Here is a 19,813-nt window from a genome sequence, read left to right as displayed (position 1 = left end):
CCCGGCCTAGACTCCCCCGTTGCGGTAATTTACACCAGCGGGCGAAGGACTCTTGCGGCTCGGAAAACGAGTTCTGGCTTCCAGGGTAACAAACTTCAAACTGTGTCAAATTGTCGAAGCAGATAAAGAAAGTGGTTATGATAGAACTGACCGTCCCATGGGAAGAACCAACGACATGGCGTCGAGCGGTTGCTACAATCTGAGAAAACACTCCCTCCCGTCACCAGAGCAGCGAATACACTCGGACTCTAAGAAGCAGAATGCAGAACAGCCCTGGGTCTCTGCAGGCGGTTTACACCATCCAGACCATCCAGTCAAGGAATCCTGAAACCACCTTGTGATCTAGATTCTGAAACGGTCAGTACCACGGCAGACGAGCCTACTCTGACTTCTGTTCATCTGGACGATCCCCTTGACCTCAGCAGGTGCCGGGACGTCCAGAGGGATAACAGTGCGTCTGGAAACTCTCATGTGACACCTGCCACTACCACTGAATTCCCTGTGAAGTAGCAACCAAGTTCAAGATGTAACTGTATTAATGTCCTATATTTGAACGCCCGCTGTGTCAGGTCGGTAAGCAGGAAATGCAACAAACTTGTACAGTTTCAAAATCTTGTTACGAATGTCCAGCCTGAGATAATATCCACGACTGAAACCTGGCTGACCTCTTGCGTAGCTGATCAAGAACTTCTTCCACAGGACTACACAGTTTATCGGAAAGATAGAAGTGTCACCATGCCTGGACGGGTAGGTAGTGGTGTACTCCTGGCTGTGAAGTCTAGCATTCCTTCGAAGCGAAGAGAGGACATTGAACCCATGGACGAGGTCATTATTTGTGACATTCAACCTACGAACCAATCAAAAATTGTACTCATTGTGTATTATAGACCACCCAGTGGTGATATGGCTGTCTTTGATACTAACTTGCATTCCATGCTTAGCCGTGTGTACGTGGAATACGACCAGGTAGTGTTGATAGGTGATTTGAACTGTCCCAATATTGACTGGTCTAATGTAATTAGCAGTTCAGAACAGGAGTGTCACCTGTGCGATATCGTAAACGACTTCTCTCTTTCCCAGATAAACAACGTTATGTCCAATGTTCACGGGCATCTGCTAGATGTAGTGCTGACTAATATACCCGACAAATGTTCAGAAATCGAACAGGTGACCTCTGACTACCCAACTGACCATACTATAGTACAATTTTGTTTGACTATGAATCGGAAGATTGGCTATCACATGAAACGATACATTTACAATTACAAAAGAGGCAACTTTGATCTGTTAAGGCTAGAGTTGTATGAATTAGGAAACGTATGTCAGAATTTTTATATTGATGATAATATTGATAACATTAGGGAAAGGTGGGCTTTTGGACTGACGGAAACCGTTGATCATTGTGTACCTAAGAGGTGCGTAAAACAACCCTCGTTCTTACCATGGATTGATGGTGAAGTTAGGCATGCTCGAAACAAAAATAACACGGCATGGCGACTAGCAAAAAGAACTAACAGTGCTTCTCATTGAAACAAGTTTAGAAAACTCAAAAGCAAACTTCAAAGACTTCTTAAAACAAGTATACGTCGTTTCTGAATAACCTTGGACTTTTAGTTCATAGGAACCCGAAAAAAGTTCTGGTCTTTTTTCAGTTCCAAAACAAAATCCCGATGCCTTCCACCTGTCATGAAATCTGTTGTTTCCGAGGCGACTACAGCCAAAGAAAAAGCAGAGATGTTTAACAAGTACTTTCATTCAGTGTTCACAGTGCCCAATGTTAGACAACGTCTGCCTGAAATCTCTGGTTTTGAATATCCATGTCTAGGAAATATTATTTTTTCAGTTGACGAAGACCGAAATGTATTGATCGACCTTGATTGCACTAAAGCAATCGGTCCCGATGGAATTTCACCAGTCGTACTTCGTGAGTGCGCACGTTATTGCACCACACCTGACTGATCTGTTTAACAAAAGTTTAACCCTAGGCTGGGTTTACAATGGAAGGAAGCAGATATCTGTCCCGTGTACAAAAAAGGCCGAAAACATTTAGTTGAAAATTACCACCCAATTTCCCTTTTGAGTATTGTTGGGGAAGTGATGGAGAGATGTCTTTTTGATCGTATCTTTCATTATTTAAAGCACCAAATCAATCCCCTTATCAAGGGCAAATCTTTATCCACACAACTACTTGAAATCTACCAGGAAATTGGCTCGATCCCAGACCATGGTGGCCAAGTAGACATTGTATATTTAGATTTTTCAAATGCATTTGATTGTGTCTCCCACCAGCTACTAACCCATAAGCTCAAAATGTATGGCATCCATTCTAGTTTACTGTCCTGGTTCCATAGTTATTTATCTTGTCGGAGACAACGTGTAGTTGTGGAGGGCATGTGCTTAGATTGGCTTCCAGTAGTTTCCGGAGTCCCGCAAGGGTCGATTCTTGGACCTCTATTGTTCTTCTTATTTATAAACGATCTTTCTTTTGCTGTTAATAATAGAATGGCCCTTTATGCCGACGATTCTAAATGTTATAAGTAAATCTCAACTATCAGAGACTGCGTCTCTCTCCAAAGAGACATTGAGTGTATGTGCGATTGGGATGATACTTGGTTGATGAAGTTTAACCTGTTCCCCCTGTCCAATTACATACTTTGTAATGAACCTGAAATAAATAAATAAATAAATAAAAGAAAGAGTAGAGGAAGTTTACATGGAAGGAAAGCACTTAAGTATCAAGAGCTGGTGCAGTGTTGTGTTGATAATGGGTGGAGAGCAATGCGCTTCCCTGTGGAGGTAGGAAGGAAATGCTTTATCTGCCAGTCAACATGGGGGATGCTGGGACTTGTAGAAGTGAAGGGCAAGAAAAGCAAGGTAACTACGAGAGCCGCAGAAGAGGCAGAGAGAGCATTCCGATGGTTTTGGGTTAAGAGCACAACAGATGGAGAGTGAAAGACCCTTGGATAGGAGTGTTTGGCCAGCAATGAAGGTCCCCTTCCTGGGTGGGTCCTGCTTTAGGGGGCGAAACCCAGAAGAACAGAAGGATGCAGCTGATGAAGCCAGGGAGCAGTTTTTCATACTGTGTTAGGTAAGTAACATTAGCAGGCAATAATTGACACATGTCATGATTGGTCAGTATGGAATGCTTTCAAATCAACAAATGTTTCTTCTTTGTGAAGAAACATTACAGATAAATTCTGTAAACATTTTTTAAAATCTATTTATAATATTAAAATGTAGTGTTTAAGAACAAATATATTAAAACAGCATGACACCAAGGGAATGTAACAATGGGCACTCCTCAGTTGGGCCGATTTGGGAATGGTCTACGTTTTGCTGATACCGGCTCTTGGTAATCTAGAGCGTCCACCGAGGCGTTGGCCTGGCCTGGGTAGTCCATGGTAGTTAGCGACATTACGGAGCCGAGCACCCTCAAGAACTCAGTACATACGCACAGTACCAATTCATAAAATTCGCAAAAAGCCAGCATGTGCCTGCTTGTCGTATACGTCGCTAAGAACTGCCGTGAATTCACAATACCAGCTTTGTATTCCTATGGTTTAGTAGCATTTTTATTTTTGGCCGGAATTTTTTTTTATTCGCCCGCTCGCACTAGTTTGGGGGTCTTCAGAGGATGTCATCCATAAAATTAAATCGGTGTGGCCTTACTGGAAGACAAAAGAAAAAATGTCCAGAGTAGGCATGATGCACAAAACTGTTAATAAACTAAGGGACATAACAATTATTAAGTGTATACTACCACCTGAGAAAAGGACATTAACTGTAACTGTGTGTAAATTTCTCTAGTTGCATGAATGTTTCTCGATTGAAAGCTAACTTAAAGCAGTGTGGGACCAGTCTCTCCTATCCCAGTACCGCATTGTCAGCTTTACAAGCTACTTTATACAAGTCGTAGCGTATACATAAACAAAAATCAGCACAGAATATTTGAAAAAGATCATGGAAGCCACTAAGCTTACACAAACCTATATATACAAACATCACGGCAAACTCCTTTTTTTTCAATTTTGCTTTTGTTGGTTTCTCAAATTGGGCATTCATCGGATGTGCTATTAAATAATCTTTTTGAAGGGTGACAAATTTTTCAGACCATTGGCCCTTCAAATAAAAAAACCCATCCAAACAACGAACAAAATAACCTCGTCAAAACCATAAATGTGACTTTCGTTTTATGTTACGTTAGGGTCTATGGCTATCGCACGCAAAGTCAACCTTGTAAACTATGTCAAAGAATTCGAGTTTTAACTACTTTGGCGTGGTGTCCCATGTTATGAAGTAATTACCTGTCGTCTATAAACTAAATCGTTAGCGCGAATAGCAAAAAAAAATCACTTTTGGAATTCGGAAGGAAAGTAAGAATAACAAGGTACCTGATCAAAACACACGAGTTTTTAAAACTAATAATTAATCATAAATTAATATCATGGCATATGAAAGTCCACTAGACCGTACATTCTAGCGAACTACATAAGTAATTAAAAACAGCTTTTCTGAATGTCATATTTCATTGTCAATTTACTAGGCTACTGATTTTGTTTCGTCGACTGCGCCCTGCCAAAATAATTGGGTGATACTCACAGCTATCAGCCGTCCCCACACGGTCATGCCGACTCCCTCCGGGAACAACAGCCGAACCCCCGGCTCGATCGTCAGGGTCGCCGCCTCACCGACGATGATTTCATCGGTAACGTTGTACGGACTTCCCGACAGGCTGAGAGTGCGGTTCCAGTAGTAAGATCCACCTATGTCGTCAGAAACTCCACCGGACAATAATCCAAGTAACAGCAGAGAGACCAGAAAAACGCGCCGCCACAGAGGCCCCATGGTGGCGACTGACTTGGTCAACCTGCGCAGGAGCTATATCTTGTGCGTGTGTTTGCATACTGAACTTAGTTACACTTACCTGGCGTATCTTGTTGCATACACAACAAAAAGGCTCTCCGGTATTTTGCAAGGCCCCAATAGTAATCGGTCCGTGAAGTGTAGCGGGCGATGACACTGTTGGTGAAACCAGCCCACTCTGAAGCACCCGTCACACATGGCCGATGGCCTCTCGAACACTGCCCGGTCACTCCAAAACATGCCACGGCTTACACTAACTCCACATAACTCGAAATGTTAGGGTGTGCCGTAATGATCGCATTTAACAAGGAAAAGATGACCAGAATAGTAGATTTGACCGGGCCACTAATTATATAAATGCCTCTGAACTAGGCCTTGTATGGGAACTACCTATGGCAGGTGCAAAGTTGGCAGTATCTCAGCAAATGTTAGGATTGGTTAAATAAAATTTTGGCCAAGTTTGACCTCTTGTATGACGCGAGTAAAGAAAATTGTACGAAGAATAAATCTTGAAGCCCGAGTTTATGTGTATGTGCGAGGTTGGCAGATGTAAAATTGCGCTATGTAGTAAAGGGGCATGTTGGCCATTGGGCTTGTATTGTGACGGTATTTCAGCTTGCGTTTAAATGCACCATATTACGCAACTTACTGCAGTTCAATCGACCTTCGCAGAGGGCGATTTCAAAGTATACATTACAGGCCCATACGCTGACAGAATTTATTTTGTAGGTTACACCTTACACTCAAACATATTAGCTTTTCGTATTTGTGAAAAGAACCCTTACTAATGTTTTTTTTTTTGCTTCGAAATGAGACATATGCCATCGGGAGAAAATGTGACAGCACAAAGGCCCCATGGTGGTCACTGACATGGTGGTGACAGGTCATACTGTGCAGGACCTGGGTTTGCATAACTTGTATACACTTACCTGCGCACAACAAAAACAGACTTTTGTTATCGCATACCTTGTTCCGTGAGGCGTAGCTAGCTGTTCACCCTTGTTAGAGCCGGTCCACAGTGCACAATAACTCAACGTTATGCGTCGTTCGTAATTTCAAAAGCCGGAAAATGACGGTGTAAACAATCCTCTCAGTTTTAATGCCCAGTTCACGGGAAATTGTCACGGCAAACAATAGCTCCGTATTTGATTATGCAAGGCAAGTTCTTGCCTGTCTCCTCTGTTTAAAGAACAGGTGCATGACATATTAGATTACTAGATAGAACGGTGCTACAGGGGCTTCTGCATTGTCAATCTTCTAGCCCTATACTCAGCCGCTCTGCTTCTTGTTAACACAGACTGGCACCTGCATGATCGACCCAGCTATTATATTATTACATTCTTCACCTGCCGTGTCATTATTTGCACCTGTAAAGGCGGATATGCTTACTGATAAACGTCTAAGTCAGTGGGTTCACCCGTGTGGGTTGAGGTTGGCTGAGAGGAAATAGTACCTCGTCAAGTGGGCCCCTGAAATTCTTCTACCATTACAGTTGCAGGTGTTTGCAGCTTTTGAAAGATAGACAAGTGGAATGCCTGACACCCCGGTGCTTGATGAAAGTCCATGTTTTTATAACATCCCTACAGCAATGTATCATCTACGGTTTGCTGACATTGGAACATTTCCAACAAGGAAGAAAATTCCCCATAAAAGAATCTAGGCTTGTAACCTAGTCAATGTGACTTTGGAACATTTTCAAAAAGAACAAAAAAATCACAGATAAAAATATCGACACCTTATATGTGAATATGAATCGAACTGGCTTGTTGACAACAACAAAAAATGTGCAAAATCTTTGACAACGCAATCTTGTATTCAGAACATTAAGAAATTAGCATGCCTAGCCGATTAATTTTAACATATTTGGTACAAAACACAATCAATCCGTTAAATTGTACAGCCCTTCCAAATGTGTTGGATTGTGGCCTTGAAATTACAGGGCGGTTTGGACGAAAAGTGTTGACTACATTGATTTAGCTGTCCCATGGGATAATCTGACACATATTTTAGTGACGTGCATTTATAAGTCAAAAGTCACACACACACACACACACACACACACACACACACACACACATGCTCTCACACTCACTCACACACACATGCTCACATGCTCACACTCACACACACACACACACACACACACACACACGCTCTCACACTCACTCACACACACACACACACACACACACACACATGCTCACACGCTCACACTCACACATGCTCTCACACACACACACACACACACACATGCTCACACGCTCACACTCACACACACAAACACACACCCAAGCCCACATACACTTTCTCACACACTTGCACACAGGCCCACATACACTCTTGCACACACAGAAACATTAACGTACTATTAAATGTATATCAAATTGAGTATTGTACAGATCTTCCATTTCTTTACCAAAAATTAAATATATCGGTTTATATAAATAGGGTACGACAAATTGGACAATATCATTTACTAGTCAGATTAGTATCATGATAGATGTAATCCACGATCATAACTGTCTTGCACCGTTACTATGTTATATTTAGTTTTTTTCTAAAGCATTTGACACTTTTCCCGTCTCATCAATCGATTTATGCAATTCAAACTTGCTTTCATTATGTTAGACTTGGTATGCCATTTTTTTTTTTATTATCTAATAATACAGATAGTATGCTTGTTTACTTACTTTCTTGTTTATCTAATTGAGGGCGATGTTTGCTTTTTTTGTCCTTATGTATGTATGTATGTATGTATGTTATACTGATCATTAATTGTCATGGCCATAAGTACTTATCACATTTCGGTAGAAAAAATTTGATAAACATTGTTGGTTTCTGGTTTCCCTTGCATATTCCTCTCCTCATATTCTAAAAAAATGATTCTCCTTGTTTTATGTACGAAAATGTTAAACTAGAAAACAAAAAAATCGTGGTTGGTAACAGATAAACTTCTTTGACCTCAGGGGTTACATGAAAGACAAGTTACAACGGATTTTAGTCCTGTCATAAATATCAACTCACTTGCTTAGTTAGAGCGCTTAAACAATCTACAAAGTTTCTCCATATAGCTCATGGTTCTCCATGGCCCTTTATAGCTCGTCGGTATCATGCAAGTTGTATTACAACGCAGATTGTCGAGGTACGTGACTCTAGGTATCCCTGTACCTCTATTTTTTTTTTTTTTTTTTTGCAGTGGGCTCCCAGAGTACATGATGGAATGCAGGGAGTTCGGAATGCCTTTAACAGTGACCAGCCCGCTTCATTCTGCGGCGTTGTATTTGACAGGTGGTAGGTCTTGGTAAAATTGTTCGTTTGTGAGCCTTTCTAGTAAAGCTAATAAACGTCAAAAGAATTATGATATGCAGCCTACTTCAGACGAAACTGTCATGACCGACGTTGAAACGGACATCCAACCACACCATCCTTTATCGTCCATAACCCATTATTTATATCACAAGTTATTAGACTAGTCATCACATTGTTTGTCGTTGTATAACTTTTTCATGGGCGGTCGTCCTGGGAGCGCGGAGGGACGTTTCACGTTTGGTATAGGTTATAACGGAGACTTTGGTACCCGTCCGTATTTTGTGTAGTACTACGCTCGCCTGGTACATTCAAATGTTGGTACTGACTTTGCCGGAGACTCTGATACCCGTCTGTGTCCTGCGCATTCTCAGGAACAATGGCCTGTTCGGACTGACTTTGACGGAGACTTTGATAACCTATCGGATGCTCAGGGATATTCAATCTCTGATAGTGATCTGGTCCAAGGCTTTGGTAAAGTGTAGTTGGACGTGGCGGGTGGCGCTCATTGCGTACATCTTCATACTCTTCATCAGCATCTTGTTCAATGTTCTTCATAGGGCTCAGGTTCGGGCCATGCACGTTTTGTTCAGACATGCATGTAGGTTGAGTGTAGTCGTTCTCTGACTCCAAACTATCTCGTTGGTACCCTGGCCTGGTGTGTCTTTCCTCAGTGCTTCTCTCGCTGTGGCCACTATGCACCCTGACTTTTTGGTTCATTTGACGTGGATATTGGTTAAATGGATTATTGGCTTTAGCTGTTGAAGAAATATGCATATGACAGTCAGCCTTAGTACTTGGTACTGGTTGCTGCGAAGAAGCTTCCACCCAGGAAACTTCGTTGTCTTTGATCTCCATGTAGACTGCGGTTTGTGAAGATGAGGCACCTGACGACGGTCTTTGGTCTGGTGGTGATGCTGTGTGATCTACTGAAGTTGTGTGGTTCACCACCAGGTTTGGTAACTCCTCGTAGATATGTTCAAAAGCGGGGTTTTCAAAGTCGACCCTTCCGGTGACAGCACTGGCGGGGAAGGGATCGTCTGCAGAATCCGGTCCGTGTTCCTCTGTAAGGTACTTCACCCTGCCGTGTCCAGGCCGTGCCTTTTTCCTGGAAGAAGGGATTGATACTGTCTGTCAATCTACAAACCCAATAGATACTGATTATAAGCATGAATCGTAGATTGCAGTTAGACTTCAACTGAGATCTCCAACGGTAGATTCGCCTATTTTACCAGATTGGAGTCCTTACAATAAAGTACAAATTGTTATTAAAAATAGACTAAGAACTATTGACATAAATTCTATATCCGAAGTGATAAAGGTTAAGACGTTACGATGCTGAAAAAAAAATCTACTGAAATGGCACGTACCTCTTTTTGTACAAAACAGTGATCAGAGCCCCTGCCACAAGACCACAGACCAGGCTCAGGACCACCGCAAGGGTAATGATGGTAGTCGTGGCTGCGTTGTTGGTTTGTACTTTTTCAGCCGCACTAGCGGCAGTTCCTAATGAAAGGAAGTGAATAAAAGTGATTAATGTCTGAAACAAAAACAGAGATCATCTGTATAAGAATAACATACAAGACAAGATCACACGACATAGCTTGATATGATGAAGTAATTTGACGAGCACAGGAATTCATTTACGCTTGTTAGAACGTAGTCTCGTGAAATTAAGAGAAAAGATGTTAAAAGTATGGGGTTAATACAGTACAATACAATACAATACCATAGTGTATTAGTAATACAAAACAGCCATGATGAAGAGAATGGGGAACCTCAACCTTTACAACAAGCGGTTAAAATAAAGAGGGAAGACCATTCTCAAAAACAATACTCGGGTATCGAGACCCTCAAAGAATTAAATTTAAATACCAACTGCCACTTATCATCTACTTCATAAATACTGTTATACCGCACCTAATAGATACTGGTATACCACATTTAGTAAGCAAGTACGCACGCTGTACATAGAACACGTATCACCAAAATTGTGTAGACTTTGAAAAGAATATGCTGTACAAAGTACACGGTCAAGAGATGAGAGAAACTGCCTTTTATACTACAAGATGTCTTCTGTTTGAAGCTGTGGAAAGTTACGCGTAAAAACAATGTCTTGTTTGCTCTCTAGTTTCATATGTGTATTCAGTGTTTGTGAAGGCAGGGCTACCACTGAGGTAAAGTTCGGCAATGATGTCCCCGGGGCGTATCTATAATGTAAACAATTGTTGCGTGCATCCCTGTCTATAGATCTACTGCTGCGGTTCTGCCTCCCAGGTTTGTTGTCTTCAAAAATAGCTCCGTGATGCACTAGCACCATACAGATCTTGTAGGGGGTCAGTAGAGGAGGTCAGGGTCAAATAGTTCGTTTATCGGCAATCTCCTAATATGTTTTCAAATGAAAAAAAGCAGAGCTAGGAGCATCTTTGCTGCCATTTATGATGGAGTTTGACAACGCAGCCCAGGGCACCTGCCACGAATTAATACAAAACATACTTTGTTACGTGTATGTATGATATTTAAAAATAATGAAAAACAGTTCTTCAAAAACGTAATGTCGCTAGCAGGTAACAAATCAAGGTGGTATGGTGCATGGCATTGCTGGTGCGTTTATGCATCTGATGTATGTTTTCTTTATACAGTTAGGGACAAAATGATCAAATAATGACAAAATAGCATCATGGCATCATGGCTGCTGTGGACTATCAGGTTTCACAACTAGCCCATATTATTTTCTAACACTTCATTAGTCTGACTTTCGTTACGTGTATGAATCTTTAATAGTGGCTACTCTCCTCGGTGATATCGTTGTTTTTATTATAGATAAAGTTACGTGTGGCGTGACACTTTATGAGCAACCTATGCTTAAGTGCGCAGATACTGAGGATACGTTTGTAGTAAACAAATGTCCGTGCCAGCTGCAGGTGTGCATCACCTATAACTGCCAAGGATCACGTCATCCGTGACGATAGTGTTTACAAATGACGACCATGACGGGTAAAGATGAGCTGTGGGAGAAATAGAAAAATGTACCTAGTCTTGTACCCTTCTGGCTATCTACACAGCTGCCGGTACTGTCATTGTGTTTAAAAACGGCTGACTGACCAGAACCGACCAGACAGTAAGGGAGGGGGGGGGCATTGTAAAAAGAAATGGCTCCATATTTTTTCTTTATTCCATCCATTTTGGTCCGTTTAACAAATCAGAAACAAGTGAGTGAATAAGGTGGCCGATGCGATGTTGTTTTTTTTGCGTGTTTTATGTATTGATTGACATGGAGACGTTACAGAATCCAGTCCGTCATGAGTGAACTAAAGCAGACCCCCGGCAGGCCATGAAAAATGGGCAAGTGACAAAAAAACCAGCTATGGTGCCAGATTAAGTGAAACGTCGCTTATGCGCTACCATACTAGTGCATCAGTCCCTGTATGAATACCTGGACAATGCAGAGGCCTCCGGCGAGGGGTAGAAAACAAAACACGTCATAATTTTTACAGTGGAGATGCCAACGCGAAAATCGTAAAAATAAACACGAAACTTTTTTTTGCCATTTGGTCTGTGTGATTAGGCGAATTAAGCAATAGTTCTTGATGGAAAAAAAGTTGAGTTTATTTGGATCCACACATATTTCACGTTTGAAAATAACTATCTGATTGATAAAACGATAATTGAACTGTGCGACTAGACCATAACAATAGTTGCTAAAATGATTTGACAGATGTACTCACCAAATCTAGTGATACCAGCTGACGGCATGGAACTTGTTGTAATTTGCCTATGAGACTTATTGTTCTGGATTGTAGTTGTCCCGTCTGTCTTTAATGTTTCTGTCAACAATCTTGTAGACGATTCCCCTCTGCTGTTACTAGACGTCAAAAGGTGGGCAGTTGTACTTGGCGACTGGGTATTGGTTGCGGGTGTTGGAGTTGCAGCAGTTATTGTTAGAGTAGTAGCCAGTGAGATACGCCCAGTGGTTGACGATGTTTCTGTTGGCATTGCTGTGTATGGTTGCTCTGTTGTTGTTAACAAGGAGATTATCCCTGACGTTAAGGGGTGCACACTTGACGATGGAGTGGTGATGTTGGGAGTAGAAGGTACAGCAGTTACAGCGGTAACAGAGGAGATATGGTCGGTTTTTGGCGATGTTTCTGTCGTCTTTGCTGTGGATGGTTGCCCTGCTTTTGTTGATACGGAGATTTGTCCTGACGTTGAGGGGTTGGCACTTGTACTGTGAGATTGGGTGATGCTTTTGGAAGTAGGAAGTGCGGCAGGTACTGAAATGGCCGAGGAGATACGGACAGTTGTTGACGATGTTTCTATTGGCATTTCTGTAGATTGTTGTTCTGTCGTTGTTGCCACGGGGATTAACCCTGATGTTAAGGAGTTGGCACGTGTTCCATGAGATTGGGTGATGATGATGGGAGTAGAAGGTACAGCAGTTACAGCGGTAACAGAGGAGGTACGGTTGGTTGTTGACGATGTTTCTGTCGTCTTTGCTGTGTATGTTTGCCCTGCTGTTGTTGATACGGAGATTTTTCTTGACGTTGAGGGGTTGGCACTTGTACTGTGAGATTGGGTGATGGTGGGAGTAGGAGGCACAACAGGTACTGTGGTAGCAGATGAGATACGGTCAGTCGTTGACGGTGTTTCTGTTGGCATTACTGTGGATGGTTGTTCTGTTGTTGTTGTTGCCATGGAGGTTTTCTCTGACGTTGAGAGTTGGGCACTTGTACTGAGAGATGTGGTGGTGATGGTGGAAGGAGGAACAACAGTTACTGTAGTAGCAGAAGAGATACGGTCAGTTGTTGACGGTGTTTCTGTTGACATTACTGTGGATGGTTGTTCTGTTGTTGCCACGGAGATTTGTCCTGACCTTGAAGGGTTGGCATTTGTACTGACAGAAAGGTTGATGGTGGTTGGAGTAGGAGGTACAACAGGTACTGTGGTAGCAGAGGAGATACGGTCAGTTGTTGACGATGTTTCTGTTGGTATTACTGTGGATGGTTGCTCTGTTTTTGTTGCCACGGATATTTGTCCTGACGTTGTTGGCTTGGCACTTGTACTGTGAGATTGGGTGGTGATGGTGGGAGGAGGAACAACAGTTACTGTAGTAGCAGAAGAGATACGGTCAGTTGTTGACGGTGTTTCTGTTGGCATTACTGTGGATGGCTGTTCTGTTGTTGTTGTTGCAACGGAGGTTTTCTCTGACGTTGAGAGTTGGGCACTTGTACTGAGAGATGTGGTGGTGATGGTGGAAGGAGGAACAACAGTTACTGTAGTAGCAGAAGAGATACGGTCAGTTGTTGACGGTGTTTCTGTTGGCATTACTGTGGATGGTTGTTCTGTTGTCGCCACGGAAATTTGTCCTGGCCTTGAAGGGTTGGCACTTGTACTGACAGAAAGGTTGATGGTGGTTGGAGTAGGAGGAACAACAGGTACCGTGGTAGCAGAGGAGATACGGTCGGTTGTTGACGATGTTTCTGTCGTCTTTGCTGTGGATGGTTGCTCCGCTGTTGCCCCGAAGAGTGTCTCTGTTGCGATGAAGGAATTTATAGTACTGGACCATTGGGTTGCGATGCTGGGAGTAGGAGGTACAACAGTTACTGTAGTAGCAGATGAGATACGATCAGTCGTTGACGTTGACATTGCTGTGGATGGTTGTTCTGCTGTTGTTGCCACGGAGGTTATCCCTGATGTTGAGAGGTGGGCACTTGTACTGGACAAGGCGGTGGTAATGGTAGATGTAGAAGGCAAAGGCACCATGGCGGAGGAAGGGATAAATTCTGAAAAAAAAGAACACTACTATAATCAATCTACATTTGTTATACCGAGCTACTTTTTCACTGTAACAATATAAAATAGCAAGCTAACGAACCCGCAAATACCAGTGGGTGCCCTTCAGCGTAAAGAACGACGTAACATTTAACTGCATTTCTTACCGCATTGTCCTCTGTACGGAGCCACATCAACATCGTCTATGGCGATGTCTCCCTTGTAGCTGCTGCCGCGAACTGCCTCAAACACTACCGTAAACTCCGCGGTTCCGTCAAGAGGAAGCTGGTGTAAGGTAGGGGAAGTAAGGATGAAGTGAATATTACATCTTCACAACAAAAAACTGAGAGTATGAATGAATGAATGATACTTTATTTCCGTGTCGTGCGCTATCCCGCGCCCAGCCCGTGTGGGCTTATACGACACCGATTCAATAAATTATACATAAACAAAAGACGATCAAAGGTACAGATAACAGAATCCAAACAAAATATGAACGCAAATAAAAGTAGGCTATATACAATAATGGTGAACAAATAAGTGAACTCATAGCAGATCGTAAATACAAATAAACAAATCTGTACATAATGAACAAAGAGTTCATAAAATAAATACAGGTACATAAGTTAAATCAAACATAATAAGAGAAAACAAACGTGTAGAAGTAACAAAAGTGACAAGACAACTGTTGATGTATTATGAATACAGGTATTTTCTTCTTTTCCCCCACGCTCGATAAGTATGTCATCACTATGATACTAAGATAACTAACGTATTAGTCATTTCACCTCACCTGTCCTTGTCGCCAGACATTGCCTTGTTCATCAGAGAGGCTCCATATGGGGACTTCCGAGCCTCCACTGCATTTCTGATTAACGTTAAGAGTACCTATATGGAGGCCGTACATGTGGTACCAGAACGTCAGGCAGTAGCCGGTGTTGCTTGGAGCTGAGGAAATGATGGGAACGGCTGGAGACAACAAGCGTACTATCACCCCTGATGTAAGGTCAGACGCCTCGAAGTACATGTAGTGTCCTGTGGGGATTAACAGTAACTATAGTTACTTTCATGTAATCTGTATCATAATGTAAAACATAGATTAAACGCCGTTCAGTCTTTGGCCAGTAACACAAATCGCAACATTGCAGTGAGGCGTTGCAACATCATTTCCTGCTTACTGTTACCGGCTAACCCGAGGCCCGGTCAGCCAGTCTAATGAAACTAAAAGTAGTATAAAAACAAGGCAAATCGTAGATTTTGTACCTCCGGGTATTGTAATGTATGTTGCAGAATGTTATGTGCATGTTGGGACTGTTCTTTAAATTAACTAGTGAATTCGCGCGAATACCATTTTTTTCGAAAAGTTTCGAAATGTTTGTAATTGGCTAAATGATCTGTGAAATCACTAATCCCCCCTAGCCGACTGGAGCCCAAAAATAGAAAGGACAGGAGGCATCCCGTGGCGAATCTGGCTGCCCGACCCTCAGCGACCAGCGATAATGTAAACAAACACCCACACAAACGGCCGCGTGAGAAATCAACTTGCTCTCGAAAATTTATCAAGCCGACCGCTTCCCCCCGCGGCTGCCATCCCTCCCCTCTTATCCCACACTAGTTCAAATCACGCTCGGTCTTCAAGTATATCTTACTGGATGATGAAAATCAGAAAACAACACGGAAATCCCCACCGAAGTTCGAAAACACAGGGACTCAGCGGTCGAGAGGCTTTGTACAGACACCTGGCCAGATCCGGACGCGAGGAGAGCCAGGGCGCAAATCAGGGTCGGCGGGGCGTGTGGCTTTCCCTGGCCGAAAGATTATCGCTCACTCGCGGTAGGGGATGGCACCCAAGCTAGCTCCAGGATAACATCGGCGACCCCGAGCCGAGTGTGCTGATTGATTGGCGAAGATGTAACCGCAAATGGTCAACCCGCGCGACCATTTTCACACACTAACAACAGTAACGGGTGTCCGAGACACGAAATACAAATAATCTTACGCCCCAAAACACATATACAATAAAACAAAAAAACCCTGCACCATCTACAGCCCATTAGCAGAAGATACACCGAGTCCCGTCTACCCCAACGCGAAATGCATGTCGAGAACGCCTGAGACAGTATACCACGGTATTTGTAAGTTAAGAAGTCGTACTATACGCAGAAAACATCCGAAATTGCGCAAGAGGGCGTTGACCCATTGGCCCACCCGGAAGTTGGCTGGCTGCGACCCGCGCGACCATTTTCACACTCGATACCTGAAACCCCCTCTCACCAGATGTGGACGCAACCTACGACACTTTATACACGCCGAAAACCAAAAGACAAAACCACTTTCACACACAAGGGGTGTCCATACGCTGTCAAAACGCATCATTTTCACGCACTAAAACACACATACTAAAAAACAAAAACAACGTGCACCATCTACAGCCCAATAGCAAAACGTATACCAAGTCCCAGACATATCCGTCCACCCAAACGCTAGAAACTGCTGCGAACGTAATTTTCGTCTTCCCCCACAAAACCTCCGCGCACGGGATACATCCCTACCCGGAGGTAATAAGGAATACAATTAAAAAAAAAAATATCCAGGAGCACTATTTCCGACACACTTTATTTTTGATTAATTTTTTTTTTTCATGTAAACAGCCCGACCAGGCCCCCGGCTTGAAAATCTGACTACGCAGAGAAATTGACAAGTCTAGTAAGTTGCATGTGTAGGAAGGTATTTTACCCATTGCTGTGCCCAAAGTATGGTCGAATATAGGTCCTGTATAACCGGTGTCTGTCTGTCCCTGATGCCATGTCCACTGTGCAGAGTCGTGGATGTCCTGTCGGTACCCGCAGATTGACGACGCTTCAAAAGTACAGTTTGGAGAGGCCAGGGGATACGGTGTTGTAGTTGGCAGAACTGGAAAATGATGCAATGACATCGGCTTAAATATTATGGACAAATGACAGGAATAAATATTAACCAGCACATACACGACACGCTGTCAACCTCTCTTGATTACCTTAATCATTTATATGAACACAATTTATAATGTGGTTCCAGTTAGTGCTGATGTCATTCAGTACTTGTCTTGTTCCCTACTCCTGCGGAGCCAATATACATGTATATGCGTTGCACTTGCAGTACCATTATTTATAATGCCCTGTATATTTACAATTTAGGGATTTTTCTTTTGCAACACATCACAAAGCAAGAAACACGTAAAATGCGAAAGTCATTATGCCACCGCATGACAAAGGGTCATCTATCATAATTAAGATAAACACTTTTGCTTTAAGCTAAAGCTGAATTAAGCATCATATTTTTGGACTGTTCTAATACATCAAATTCTAATACGTCATTTGTGCTTTATTTTGATGGATCAAGCCAAAATTATTTATTCACGAGAAGCTCAAATCGGCCTAGAGACCACCTTTCATTGGGATAATAGGGGTGGAATTAGGGAGATGACATATATCAAAAGATTATTTCGTATTAGATTAAGGTTCAAGGGTCAAAATTCTACCTATACACATATTTAACCAAGAGAAGAGTGAGATCTGGTACATGGTATTTCTACACCTAATTGTTTAGTTAAATGTTTACCTGTTGTTGTTATCAAACCACATTCATCACTGACGGTGACGTCATCTATAGCGATGTCACCCCTGAAGTCGTTTCCACGAACGGCCTCGAAGATGACGTTAAAACTGCTGCTTCCGTCCAACTGCGCATGCCCAAAGTGCCAGGCGTTACGCTGGTCACCGCTCACCGTCCAAACCGAGGGTCCCATGATGCCTTGCTTCCTGATGTACACATTGAGAGTCCCCATGCTGTCCCCGAACATGTGGTAGTAGAAGCTCAGGCAGTAGGGAGCACTGATGGCGGGGAGGGGCGTGGAGACAAGGCGAGCAACGTCACCTGGATTACCTACTGATGTCTCCAGGTACATGTAATAACCTAATGTCAACAAGAAATAGAAAAAAAATCTTCGCACATATATGAAACAGCGCAATCATTATCTTGACTATCATATTAAAGACGATGACGTATTATCCTGTGACTATCACACTAACTTTTGTTTCTTTTGGAAAATTTCTTTTGGAAAATTCGTGTTCACTTATTTGCATATCGATCAATAGTTCATACCAAAAAACCTGTTTTTCTTAGAGAGGGCAATAATAATTATTCTGGTATTCGTCTAGTAAATGACTGTTTCGGGGACAAGGGTTAAAACTAACATAAAATCAGAGATTTTAGACCGGCAAAAATTATTTCTCGTGACTATATTGAAAGAATGGAGGATATTAGATGACATACTTGATCAGGACTAGGATATATTGAGTCCGTGAATTATTTAAAGGCTGGCATGGGAAGCCCTTTGCTACTGGCTTCCTGTTAGCTTTAGGGAAGTCCTGAACTGTTCAACCTCTAAACATTTAATATTATGTGGCGGACCATTCACCTGTTATGTGTAGTGGCGCAATATCAGTCAGCAATTTTTGTATAATGTGCGGACATGACACATACAAACCCAACATTAAAGAAAATAGTTTCTTCCCGGATGTTTATAAAAAAAAATCACTCTAAAAATCCAACTCGGGAACAAATAACACAAAACAACGTTCTTACCCGTGCCCAGAGTATGGTCCACTGACGGCCCAGTATTAGCTGTTGGTGTTTGTCCGAAATGACGGGTCCAGTTCAGGTCATCTGTGGTGTCCTGGGTGTACCCACAATGGTCACTAGTCTCAAAGTCGCACGACCATGTCGTACTTTCGCCTATTGTGAAATTCAAGAGAGCGTATTAGGCATTGAAATAAGTTGGTCATGAATAGGCCTTTCAAAAAATCAAGATATAGACATTAGCAGGTAAAAGATTGTTTATAATAAACTTAAAGATCTTTAACTAAGGTTAACATCGTTAACTAAAGTCACACATGGCAGGTATCTTTAGTAATACAAGAAGGCTACAGCTACTTGTGAACAGTATTTCACAAGTCATGTGAACTAGAACAAGTAGTGATAACATATGAAATTAGATTCAAGTATATGGATAAATTAAGGTCGATATTGATATTCCAATATCATTAAAGCTACATACTACTTATTTAAGAGAAATGTAGAAATACCGAATGGAATGCTATGCATTTGTTCTAATATGGCGGAGCATGAATTATTCAATGTAGAATGGGTACAGAACAACACGGCAGATTAGGGTATGAACATATGAACAAAACATACTTTACTCGGTCGAAATGAGCGCTAGTATATGTTAATGACAGCCACTAAGAGCCACGTAGCAATTTTTGCAATGCTGAATCAACATCTAAACTGTACAAGCAAGCGTTATGCGGCAACTAACGAAATTCTGCCTACGTACCGATCAGAACCACCGTGTCGGTTACCTCAATCTTAACGTCCCAATTCCTAAAATTAAGTCTTACCTGGTGGTAAATGTTGCACAATTAGGACGAGGGTGCATACGGTCACAAAAGATTCCATGGTAGTGTTTTCGTGTCTGCCTGTTCGCTGGTCAAAACACCTGAAATGTTGACACAAGCTCGGTAGAACCGTCTCTGGCACCCAGTCTGAGGAACAAAAATTCCGATGACGAACTGCGCATGACACTTGTGTGCTCAGGCGGAGAGTGACCGGGTCTTTGTTGAAACCGCCCCTGACTTGTAAACAAACCGTGTACTTGTTCCACTGAAAGATAACCGGGGACTCATACACTCTAAGACAATAAACCCAGTACCTAAAAACAATACTCATGGTGAACTGTCCATAATACACTTTGCAACGCACTATATGTACTCAGTCCGCAAAGACAGTTCAGGATTTTGAACAATCATACAAATTGATACCGAAGAATATC

General features: G+C 42.4%; 2 protein-coding genes across 2 annotated transcripts in view; both read right to left on the bottom strand.

Annotated features, from left to right (window-relative positions):
* Window positions 1-4,865, bottom strand: part of LOC109462524 (protein bark beetle-like) — a 16,287-nt gene extending 11,422 nt beyond the window's left edge. The window contains exon 1 of the mRNA XM_019759076.1: window positions 4,600-4,865. Within this exon, the coding sequence (XP_019614635.1) occupies window positions 4,600-4,845 (246 nt within the window). The 5' untranslated portion in view covers window positions 4,846-4,865. The remainder of the gene's footprint in view (window positions 1-4,599) is intronic.
* A 3,615-nt stretch (window positions 4,866-8,480) lies between these two features.
* On the bottom strand, window positions 8,481-19,511 carry LOC109462523 (flocculation protein FLO11-like). Its single transcript, XM_019759075.1, has 10 exons — window positions 19,383-19,511; window positions 18,568-18,717; window positions 17,542-17,895; window positions 16,678-16,854; window positions 14,735-14,976; window positions 14,109-14,226; window positions 11,898-13,952; window positions 9,540-9,675; window positions 8,686-9,277; window positions 8,481-8,588 (listed from the first exon to the last, which is right to left on the bottom strand). Exons 1-10 carry the CDS (start codon window positions 19,438-19,440, stop codon window positions 8,481-8,483), a joined length of 3,990 nt encoding a protein of 1,329 aa, XP_019614634.1. The 5' UTR covers window positions 19,441-19,511.
* Between the last annotated feature and the right edge of the window lie 302 nt (window positions 19,512-19,813).

The sequence above is a fragment of the Branchiostoma belcheri genome, unplaced genomic scaffold (assembly GCF_001625305.1).
Source record: "Branchiostoma belcheri isolate BF01 breed outbred unplaced genomic scaffold, Haploidv18h27 scaffold118, whole genome shotgun sequence".
Lineage (NCBI taxonomy): Eukaryota > Metazoa > Chordata > Leptocardii > Amphioxiformes > Branchiostomatidae > Branchiostoma > Branchiostoma belcheri.
The sequence above is the reverse complement of the archived record's forward strand: the minus strand, read 5'-3'. Positions and strand labels throughout refer to the sequence as shown.